At 51.3% G+C, this 12,012-nt stretch overlaps 1 protein-coding gene across 3 annotated transcripts in view; it reads right to left on the reverse strand.

Annotated features, from left to right (window-relative positions):
• The window catches only part of LOC105469201 (ubiquitin conjugating enzyme E2 O), a 65,620-nt gene that overhangs the window by 13,544 nt on the left and 40,064 nt on the right, over nucleotides 1-12,012 (reverse strand). For all 3 annotated transcript variants that reach the window (XM_011719951.3, XM_011719949.3, XM_011719950.3), the window contains exons 2-3: nucleotides 2,135-2,194; nucleotides 1,837-1,947 (exon numbers count right to left, since the gene is read on the reverse strand). In XM_011719951.3, coding sequence (XP_011718253.1) covers nucleotides 1,837-1,947; nucleotides 2,135-2,194 — 171 coding nt within the window. The remainder of the gene's footprint in view (nucleotides 1-1,836; nucleotides 1,948-2,134; nucleotides 2,195-12,012) is intronic.

The following is a 12,012-nucleotide window of genomic DNA, read 5'->3' on the forward strand; positions in this document are numbered from 1 at the left end:
ACTCTCCCACCTTAGTCTTCTGAGTAGCTGGGACTATAGGCATGTATCACCAGGCCTGGCCAATTTTTTCATATTTTTTTTGGTTGAGATGGGGTTTCACCATGTTGCCCAGGCTGGTCTTAAACTCTTGAGCTCAAGTGATCCATCTGCCTCAGCCTCTCAAAGTGTTGGGATTATAGGCGTGAGCCACCGCACCCGTGAACTCTGCCTGAACTCATATATTTTAATATACACATACAGCAGGCAGTGATATATTTAGATGTGTGTATACATGTAATACATCTGTATTTCCTAGTGTGTCCCAAAAGGGCCAAGTAGCAATGAGTACACCTAGCATCCAGATCTTGGGTTTTAAAAATACCATTCTCTGAAAGCAATGAGGCTTCTTGGAGAAATGGTTGATTCTGGGGCTGGACCACAAAGAGTACAAGATGAGCCTGGCACACCTCATGCCAGAAAGAAAGAAAGTGCTTAAAAAACCAACAGAAAGGGCCATGTGAGAAGGACATGAAAGCTAGCTTGAAGTGGCTCCCACTGGCTAAATCTGGGACCATCTAAACAACAGAACAGATAATAGTAGTAATTAATTATAACCAATGAATAAAACAGAAATCTCTAAGTTCATACTGATAAAAAAAAAATGAATACATAAATGGGGCAGAAGATAAAGCTCTTCTACAGAGCAGAATGCCAGCTAAAAGAAATGAGGGGGAACAAGGGAGTCATAAAACCACCATTTAGCAAAATCAGAGCAATGGCTGGTGCAGGCAGGACTGTGAATGGACGCCAAAGCTGGTGGATTTCAGTTTGACAAATGACAGGGTATAGACATAATCTGGGACTATGTTCCCACAAAATACAATCACTTAAAGGGGGTAAATGGTGAGTTTATGGTGGAGAGATCTGGTGGACAACAACATGACCAGGAGTCAAAGTGAACAACCCCAGCACTTTGGCTATGGGGTACCATGGACCAGGGCAGAGCTCTGCGGCGGGTCTGCAAAGAACACGTGGGCATGAGGCAACACCAGACAGACCCAGGCTGAGGGTCAAGTTACTGAATGCATCACTGTTCAGGGCATGGAAGACAAAGAAAGGCTGGGAAACGATTCCAGATTGGAGAGAAAACGAAGAGATGACAACTCAATGCAAGATGTGTTCCTGAATTGGGTCCTGCATCCACAAAGAAAAGAGTAGTGTTGGGACAACTGCATGTGGTCTGTGGACTGGACAGTAATTATCAACGTCCACTTCTCAATCTGGGGGTCATATGGTGGTTACGCAGGAGGCTGTCCGTATTTTTGGAAAACACACAAGAGGTGTGTGTATTTGGGGGTGGGTGACAGGGCATCATATCTATAGCTTGCTCTCAAATGTTTTGGGAATAAAAAAGACTGGAGGGGGATCTCGGGGAGAAGGAGGGAGGGAAGGTGATGGAGCAAATGGAGTGAAATCTTAACAGCTGAGGAACCCAGATGAGAGGGACAAAGGAATTTACAACTTTTGGTAAGTTTAAAATCATTAAAAAAATAAATTATTGGAAATAATTAATTTTTTAAAAAGAAATATTAGAGGAGAAAGGAAAACACTTAAAGATAACCACACTGGTAGCCTATGCTGGGGTTGGGGAAGGGCACGTCCTGACCTCACATCTAAATGGCTTACTTGAAAGCAGGGAAAACAAGGCTATAGGAGCCAGCTGGCTGCTGTGCTCTGCCTTCTGACCCAGGAAGGCTGTGCTTGGCAAGAGCAGGGAGGAGGCTGTAGCGCACAGGTCGTGCCGCCGAGAGAACCAGAGGGCCCAGAAAGCATGATGAGAAGACAGGGCTGGCTCACCCAGATGTGCTGTAGGTCCTTGCTGTTTACAGGATAGATGATGCAGTTGGTGCCGATGAGCTTGACGGCGCAGTCGATGTTGACGTCGATCACCGTGCCACACTGACTGTCCTGGGGGAGGGAGGAGGCATATGCAAGTCCCACGGTGCAGCAGCCCTGGTCACCATGGGAGACCCAGCCCAGGCAACCCCAGCACGCCCCCTGCAGAGCTGGCCAGCTCTCCCACATACAGAGCACAAGGTGGGCAGGCTCAAGTCCCTAAGGTGGCTGCACCCCAGGCCCGGGACGCAGGACTCACGGTGGATCGCATGTGCCGGACCACATCTCGGGGCACCACAGAACGGTCCTCTAGTTTCAGCTGTAAAAGAATGGAAATGTGAGAGATGTGAGAGAATGGGCTCTAAAGCCACCACAGAATACGGTTTTCTTCCAACTTCTTCTGAAGTGTCACATCCACACTGTTAAGTGCACAAATCCTAAGCGTTCGGCTAGCAGCATTTTCACAGACCGCACACACCTCCGACCAGCACCGCGAACCAAGGCGGAGTGCGTCATTGCCCACAGGCCTCCTGGGGCCCCTCTGGTCACTGTCTCGCCCACCAAAGGCAAACACTCGGCTCGCCGGGGGTATCCTTCCTCACGCTGAACAGTGGGGCTCAATGACAGATCACATAAGGTCTCACTTTAATGAAGGATTTAACAGCCCATTCTACAGAGAGCAAAACATTTGCTTTGCGTTAAATCTTTTTTCTGCCCTCTGCAAGTGCCTGCCCTAGCTGATCAGTGCTGAGGGAGAGTGGGCTGGGGGAGGAGCAGGACACCGGGCTGCGGTGGGTCACCCTGAAGCCTGGCTATCACCGGACACCACGTTCTAATCTGGGTTATCCTCCTGACCAGCTGCGGCCTGCGCCTTATCTGCTGTGCTTGGAGCCCTGCAGGCTGCTAAGTAACCCTCAGGATGGTTGGCTCTTGGAGCCCGGCCAACTGCACGAGCACCTGATTGTCCCTTTATGCACAACTGGCAGCGGCTGCTGCCTCCTGCTGCTCCATCTCCCAACAGCCCAGGCAGGAGGCCTCAGCCTGGCCTCCCACCAGGCCAGCCTGCCTTCTTTTTTAGCTGGTTCCTCCAACCTGGGGCAGCTCCTCAATGGTTCTTCACTGAGTCATAATCAGGGACGGGTCTGTGTGTGTGTCCACCTCCAAGACCCCAAACCACATGGCTGGAGAGCGGTTTCCTCAAATAGCCAACCAGACACTCCTCCTTGACCTGGGGGCACCGAGAGTTCACCACCAAGAAAGGAGAACCAAGTCACTGAAAAAGGAAGACACTGGCTCAGGGTCACTTAATTGCTGGCAACGACAACTAAAACAAACTCTGTTAGTAGAAGAACATGACTCACAAAAAAAGGAAAGAAAAGCAATGGAGCCCAGCACCAACCAGCAGTGCAGAGAGTCCCACAGGAACTCATGAGCCCAAGTTTTGTTTGTTTGTTTTTTTATTGAGATGGAGTCTTGCTGTATTGCCCAGACTGGAGTGCAATGGCACAGTCTCGGGCTCACAGTAACCTTCGCCTCCCAGGTTCAAGCAATTCTCCTGCCTCAGCCTCCCAAGTAGGTGAGACTGCAGGCACGTGCCACCACACCCGGCTAATTTTTGTATTTTTAGTAGAGATGGGGCTTCCCCATGTTGGCCAGGCTGGTCTCGAACTCCTGACCTTGTGATCCGCCTGCCTCAGCCTCCCAAAGTGCTGGGATTACAGGCATGAGCCACTGCATCCAGGTATGATCCCAAGTTTCAAATGACAACGAGCCCAGTAAATGCAGCGTTCTCGAGTCAGACACAGGAAAGTCAGGCAAACCACTCCTGCCGACACGTGGAAGGAGGGATGACGGCAGCCGTCTCAGCATGGCTGAGGCGGAGTCACCAAGGCAGCGGACCACAGGTGGCACAAGGTGCACGGTACAGAGTAGGTGCTCAGCAAGGCCGGCAGCTGTGATCACCAGCCCTGTGAGCTGCGGGGTGAAGACCCCTGAAAGGTCAGGCTCTCCTTATCTCTGCTTCAAGACCCCAGGAGGCTGCAGGGGCATGTTGGCGTAACGGTGCCACTTTTCTAACTCAAAGAACATTCTGTGCTGTAACCCTCTGTGCCCAAATCTCCACTCTGAGACATGGTATTTTTTGCGCTGCCCCACCCTATCTTAATCCCCTGCTCCCATTTTAGACTTCAGAAAGCCACAATTGCTCCCAGAGAAGCCAGAAGCTGCAGGACAGCAGACTCCAATGCAAGGGGGACTGCGCCATGTGTGGCGGGAGGGCTGCTGCCTCCACCACTTGGGGGTCCCTGAGAGAGCAGCCAGGAAAGGAGGCAAGAACAGCGCAGACACAGACCTAAATCAGGGCAGGCACTGATGGGACACTCTGTTCAGCCTAACTGGACCCTCAGGAATGCAGGGGAAACTGAGGTGTCAACTCTGAGGCTGAAGCAGAAAAAAACAGCTGGTGAAAACTGGCATCGTGGCAAGGCCAGAGGCTGGCAGGGCAGGCAGTGCCCAGTGCTCCCAGGAGAGGGAGCCTGGAAGCAAACGCCATTCTTCCCATGGGGTCTCCAGACAAGAGCAGCTCCACCCCACCAGGACGCTGCCTCCGGGGGCTCTTCTGACCTTTCTATGACAAGGCATTACGTTTCTCCAAAGCCCTGATGGTGCTGGGAGCAGACCGGGAGTGACAAGGGGCTGGGTGATGCTAACATGGTGGCTACGCTCCCTTCCACTGGGAATTAGAACCTGAGACAATGGCATCTGGAAGGACTTAGGATGACTTGGGAGGCTCTCATGACTTTCCTTCCTAACTTCCTGTACCCCACCTATACTGGGCACTGGATTTCTCCAAATAAGCCCACACCCCCCCATCTGTAAGCCACTCCACTGAACAGCTCCCTCCAAACGTCCTCCTCTCCCTGCCCCATGTGCACGACCTGCCTCACAAAGCCTGTCAGTGCCCCTGTCAGGAAGGAACCGTTGTGCTCCTGGTGAACGCAAGAGCTCTGGAGTTTTCCGCCTCATGCTAACCAGGTGCTTCCTACCTGCCAGACAGTTCTCCAGATGCTTCGCTGCTTTCACCCATGAGGTGCTCCACAACCCATGAAGCACCTCACTACCATGCTCATTTCGCAGATACGCAAACTGAGACAGAGAAAATAAGCAACACATTCAATGTCATCAAGCTCATAAGTAGTGGAGCTGGGACCTGAACTCAGGCAGTCTGGCCCCAGAGTCCGTTCTCTTAACCACATAAAAAAGCTCATCTCTCCCCAGAGCTACAGAGACAGGAAAAGACTTCTGGCGGTCTACACATTTAAAGACAGTGTTTCTTCTGCTTATGAAAGAAATGAACACTCTCTTCATTTCTGGGGCAAGTGGAAGGCAGCAGTGGTGGCCACTGACTGCAGATGCCTGCTGGGCACAGTTTGCCCTCCACTTCCCCTTCTACCTCCAAAGAGCAAATGACAGGTGCCAGCCGGCTGGCAGGTGAACACTAGAGGGCACTGTGTCCACTCTGGGAAAACACCAGATTTGTGAACAAAACTAAACCGTGGAATAAACCCAATCCCTACTGTTAAGAGGTGCCTTGCTTATAGTTTTAAAAAAATTGTTACTAGGAGGGGATCTGGGGTCGGGAGGTGAAGAGATTTCAACTGTCCTCATGGGCTCTGAAATTCTAAATAATGTGAGTTAGTAAGCTATTTATTGTCTAACATTTCCTTTTTTTTTTTTTTGAGACAGAATCTCCTTCTTTTGCCCAGGCTGGAGTGCAGTGGCGTGATCTCAGCTCACTGCAAGCTCCGTCTCCCGGGTTCATGCCATTCTCCTGCCTCAGCCTCCCAAGTAGCTGGGACTACAGGCGCCTGCTACCATGCCTGGCTAATTTTTTGTATTTTTAGTAGAGATGGGCTTTCACCGTGTTAGCCAGGATGCTCTCGATCTCCCGACCTCGTGATCCACCCGCCTCAGCCTCCCAAAGTGCTGGGATTACAGGCATGAGCTGCCGCATCCGGCCTATTGTTTAACATTTCTTAAAAGTTGTAACTATCAGAGATTTCTGAACAGAAAAAGGACAAGATAAGATACCAAAATGCTAACAGTGTCTCTAAGCCAGAAGGGGTGGTGGCTGGTTTAAAATGAACACACACTACCTTTTTTTTTTTTTGAGACAGAGTCTCGCTTTGTCACCCAGGCTGGATTGCAGTGGCACGACCTCGGCTCACTGCAACCTCTACCTCTGTGGTTCAAGCGATTCTCCTGCCTCAGGCTCCTGAGTAGTGGGATTACAGGCACATACCACCATGCCCAGCTAATTTTTGTATTTCTAGTAGAGATGGGGTTTCACCATGTTGGTCAGGCTGGTCTCAACTCCTGACCTCGTGATCCACCCTCCTCAGCCTCAGTGGCTTACAGGCGTGAGCCTCCACACCCGGCAAACACACACTACTTTGCACACATGTGACGTGACAGTGGGGCTGCCCAGTGGAACCCAGGACCGACATCCTTTGTGCTTCCACTGGAAACAGGAGCAGCAAACAACACAGCTGCCCTCCAAAGAGAGGGATTCTGGCACATGCTAAGCGCCCATTCTCCTGCAGGTGGGATGTAGACAGAGACGCAGGGAAGGTGGTACCAAGTGCCACAAAGAAAAACTAGGCCACATGGGGGCCAGCAGGAGGAAAGCACAGTGAGGAATTTTAAATGGGTGGTCAGGAAAGGCCCCTCCAGGGTGATGCTGAACCAGAGATCGGGATGAGATGGGGAGTGAGCTTACCAAGCAGAGAGGAGTAGCTGTCAAGGTGCTGGGCGGAGTGACCAGCACGGGCTGGCAGGGCTTCAAGAAGGCAGAAGGCATGGAGCCCGGTTATTCAGGCCTTAGAGAGCCATAGGGAGGGCGTGAGATTGTATCCTGAGCAAGATGGAAGTCCCTGAAGGCCTCCACTCAGAGCCCTGCCTGATGGTGATATCCAAAAGATCACCTGATTTTTGGGCAGGGAACGTGCTGAGAGAGGGAGCAGAGGCCAGTTAGACCAGTGGTTCTCACCTAGGGGTAATTTTGCTTCTCAAAGGACATTTGGCAATGTCTGGAGACACTTTCAGTGGTCATAAAGGGTGGTGGTGGGGTTCTGGTATCTAGTGGGCAGAAGCCAGAATGCTGAGCATCTTGCAGTGCACAGGACAACCCTCAGCAAAGAATGGCATGACCAACGCACCCGCAGTGCCACAGCTGAGAAGCCCTGAAGGTGCTCTGGAGACGCAGGTGCTGAGACCCAAACAATGGTGGAGAAGGTGGGTCTGCGGACCAGCCTCTGGGTGTACCAAGTAGGAAATCAATCAAATGGCAAGTGAGGGTGAGGGACAATGCCAGGGCAGTAAGCAACGTGGCAGGAGGCTGGGCGCTTCTGTTCTGCCCTATTTGAGCTCCCTGAAGCTCTGCTGGGGGCCACTTAGAGCAGGCATTCAGGAGTCAGGGAAACTCACTGGGGGCCTCTCCTGCCAGGAGCACTCTCCTCCACGGCTGCCTGACTCCCAAGGCGCATGCTGCTTCTCTGAGCTGCAATCTTGAGGCTGATCCCTGACAACACGGCAAAAGCAACCAGCTCCTCCTGCAGCTCCCGGTCCAGACCCTCATTCATAACATTGACCTTGACTGACCAGGTGGAATCCGAATTCACTGTATAAAGTGTTCCAGGAATAGAAAACACAAACTGAGGCTGATCAACATGTTGAAAATACAAAGAAGCTAAATAAAGAAGCTACTTTTTTTTGGTGAGGGGGCGGGGTGGGGAGTGGGTGGGTGGGAAGGGCAGGGTTTCACTCTGTCGCCCAGGCTGGAGAGCAATCATGGCTCACTGCACCCTCCATCTCCCAGGTAATACTCCCACCTGTGTCCTGAGTAGCTGGGACTACAGGTGTACGCCACCATGCTTGGCTGATTTTTGTATTTTTTATAGAGACAGGGTTTTGGCAGGTTATCCAAGCTGGTCTCAAATTCCTGGGCTCAAGCAATCCTCCTGCCACCAAAGTGTTGGGATTACAGGTGTGAGCCACTACACCTGGCCAAGAAGCTACTTTCAAGTGATTTTGAATGTCATGTCCCTGTAGGAGTGGGTGGCTCCTAAAGGCTGGGCTGCTCCCTGGAGGCCATGCCCTTACCCCAAGGCAAAAGGCAGCTTTGTGCCTGGCCACTAGCACCAGCATCTGAACACTAAAGGGGCTCCCAGTTCAAAAAGGAGAGCTGGAGGAAGTCCAAAAGAAGCGGCCTGCATGGAGCCTAAGCACTTGCCACAGTCATCTCCAGGTGTCAGACATCAGGGAAGGCCACACCGGAGGAGACATGGGTGCTCTCTTTTAATCCCAGAGGAAAAAACAACCCCACCTCTTCGGAGGTTAGCGATGTAATCAATACCAGATTTTTTTTTTTTTTCTTGAGACAGGGTCTCACTCTGTCACCCAGGTTGGAGGACAGTGGCGCAAGCAGGGCTCACTGCGGCCTCAACCACCTGGGCTCAAGTAATCCTCCTGCCTCAGCTTCCCGAGTAGCTGGGACTATAGGCGCATGCCACCACCTGGCTAATTTTATTTTTTTGTAGAGACAGGGTTTCACCATGTTGCCCAGGCTGCTCTTGAACTCCTGAGTTCAAGGGACCTCTTGCCTCAGCCTCCCAAAGTGCTGGGATTACAGGCGTGAGCCGCTGTGCCTGGCCCAACACTAGGTTTTCAGCTTACAGCCTGGAGTAGTCTCAAACAGAAAAGGTCACGCCAAGTGCTCACTGAGGCTTCGCAGACAGCCTGGGACCTCAAGGACAAGCGGACGGCCAGCCCCACACTATGTCCCTGGTGAGTGTGTAGAGAACAGGTCAGCTTGCAATGGTTCCTGACTTGGATTTGTGTTCAAAGAATGAGGCTTTCCCTTTGTAGGACGGAGTCAGACCCTAGACCTCTGAAGGTCCAGCAGCCACACATAGGACTGAAGCTGTTGACCTAGGCCAGGACTCAAAGACCAGATTCCTAAAAGGAAGATGAGGTTAGACCAGCACTGGAAATTCCTAAATTCCAACTTGATACTTCCCAAAGAGTAAAAACAATCTGAGAAATGCCACTCCCCCACCCTTCCCCTGACCCCCCATCTCTTATAGTCTGAGCGGGGTCTGAGTCCTAGGTGTATGGAAAAAGAGTGAAATTGACAGTGGTCAACTGGGGGTGTGGGAGAGACAGAGCTTCCAATTGTGCTGGGGACCTCAGGGGCTCCTAACCAGCCTCCCTCCCTCCCCTCCTGTCCCAGCTGAGGCCCCTTTGGCTCTTCGGTTGTCCCTGAGTTTGAAGGGTCTAGCTCCTTGCTGTCGTGTGCCCACTCCACTGTCAGCACAGATGTGGTGCCACTATAGTCCAAGACAGGGGTCACGTGTGTTAGTGCACATATAGATATTTTTCAGACTAAGAAACCCAACTCGGCCGGGCGCAGTGGCTCACGCCTGTAATCCCAGTGCTTTGGGAGGCTGAGGCAGTCGGATCACGAGGTTAGGAGTTCGAGACCAGCCTGGCCAACATGGTCTCTACTAAAAATGCAAAAATTAGCTGGGCATGGGGGTGGGCACCTGTAATCCCAGCTACTCAGGAGGCTGAGGCAGGAGAATCGTTTGAACCCGGGAGTCGGAGGTTGCAGTGAGCCAAGATTGCACCATTGCACTCCAGCCTGGGTGACCAGAAGACAGGGTGAGACTCTGCCTCAAAAACAAAACAAAACAAAAAAACTCAACTCAGTTTTGGGGGGTGGAAGCAGGAAACCTTGCTGAAGCCTAGGATCCCATTTTTTTAGTGATTCCTACAGATTCAAGGCTAGACAAGAATATAAACATAAAATAAGGTACATATATTGTCTTTAAAGATTTTGCAAGAATCTGATGTAGAGATGGGGTGGAGGAAGTAAGGGTCAGTGACATTCAGCCCCATCACACAATGTTAATGCAGCTTGATGACCTGAGAAGCTACTTACATCAGATTGGAAAGTTTATCCCAGTGTGGATTTCTGAAAAAGCTGCGGAAATCTTAGAATGGCACATTCCCCAAAGCAGTACTTTTTTTCAAACCATGTGTTGTGACCCGTTAGTCGGTTATGGAACCAATTTAGTGGGTCATGGTCAACACTGGAAAAAAAAATCTGAGTGCATTAATATACATGTGGTGAGAATAAGTACTATTAGGTTAGCACAAAAGTAATTGCAGTTAAAATACTTTGAAAAAATCCTTTCAGTTGCATATATAACATATATGTGTCCTGGGTCATGATATAAAATTGTATTTTACTGTGGGTGACTGCTGAGAAGCTGGAGAATCTCCATTCTACTGAATTCTCTACCCAGCACCTGCGCCGACTCTCGGTCCTCTCTAGCCAGGCTTCAGGGCAGTTACATCAGAGGGAAGACATCCCTCTCATCAGAAGCTGGTCTTGGAACCAAAAAACACACAAACCAACACAAAACCCAAGACCCACACAGTCACACTCAGGCACTTTTAGGGTGAGGAACTTTAACTTTCTGACCTGACTTCAAATGCTACTAAATGGGCTCAAACAGTAAAACTAGGAGAGGCAGAAAATGGGGCCTCCTGTTGGAGCTGGACTCCTCTTCCAGCCTCCTCCTAAGCCTGAGTTTCCAGTTTGGACTGAATTTGAGGATACGACTGGTCAGTAACTCCGGCTGGTGCCAGTGTGAGGACTTTCTCAGAGCAGTTGACCACCACGTGGCTGAGCCCTGATAACCCAGCAATCAGCTCACTGCCCACCTGAGGACAGAAGGTTTTACCAGCAAAGCACAAATGGCCAGGGGGCCTCACATGCCTGGGGAAGGGGAGGGAGAACCTCCGGTGCCCCTAGCTGGAAAATTCTGTCAATCATGAGCTATGGAAGCCATTCAACAGAGAAGCTGTGCTGACTGTTAACTGATTCAATAGTTTTTGAGTATTTTCTATAGACTTAGGACAAGACAAGAATACAAATATGTAATTAAGAATGGGCATTAGCTCTCTAGAACTTACACTGAGATGAGGGAGATAAAATGAAATTACACCTGAAAACAGTTATATACAAGTAAATAGAGCACTAAGCTGGGTGGGGGGAACAGAAACTGAGTCCTGTTTCTGGGTGGCAGCAGGGGAAGGCAAGCGGCCCCGGGTTGCAGGGGAACTGCACACCAGGGACAGCCCCCACGCCCTCATCCCTGACATCCTCTCTGATTTCATTGCAGACTCTCAGGCCGGGCAATGCAGTGCCGCTGCATCAACGCCTGGAAACTCGGTTACAGCTCGCCAGCTTGCTGGAATGGCCTGGAGGCAGAGCCTGCCCGAGGGACAGAGAAAGGGGACTGAATCCAACTGCCTGCTAAGTGATGGGGAAGGACTGCAGAGATCGGCCTGGCAGGGGGCCAGCGGGCTGGTCTCTGCAGATGCTGCGGTGTTTGATATGCAATATGTGCAGTTGGCAGCAGGAGCTGGGAGCCAGCCTGCACCCCTTGGCTTGGCTCTCGGTTTGTCAACCTGGCTTAAAAAAAGACAAGAACAGCCCAGGCCTCCTGCATTTGAAGGGAGGGGACAGATGGGCATCTTTAGGAGAAGGCAGCCTCCTTCCTCAAAAGTATAAGTAAAAGGCAGAACAGTGATCAGCACGATTTCATGTCCTGTTCTTGTCAGGCCTGACTGGGATATCACTGCCTAACCAGTGGGCCTGGACTGCTCCATTTCAGATACAGGCTGCGGTCCTGTGGCTGCCGGGCATCCCTGAAAGAAAAGAGTCGGCCAGTTGGCCAGACACAGAGAAGTTCACAGCCTCCACACCCCTTAGTGTCTGATGCCATGTTAGCTCACGGAATGAGGGCCCAGGCTGCTAATCACACCAACTGACCCTGAGGGAGCAACGGAATGAGGGCCCAGGCTGCTAATCACACCAATTGACCCTGAGGGAGCCCGCCAGGAAAGAACCCCACGTGCACCGCCTCTTCCAACCATGTGACCCCATGGAGGAGGGGCCACTCTTGCTCTCACTCCACAGCAGACTGGGTGGCTTGCAGAGGTAAGTGACCTGCCTAAGGTCACCCAAGTGCCAGGACTCCAGAGCCTTTATTTTGCTCACCTGTCCTT

The sequence above is a fragment of the Macaca nemestrina genome, chromosome 17, assembly GCF_043159975.1.
Source record: "Macaca nemestrina isolate mMacNem1 chromosome 17, mMacNem.hap1, whole genome shotgun sequence".
Lineage (NCBI taxonomy): Eukaryota > Metazoa > Chordata > Mammalia > Primates > Cercopithecidae > Macaca > Macaca nemestrina.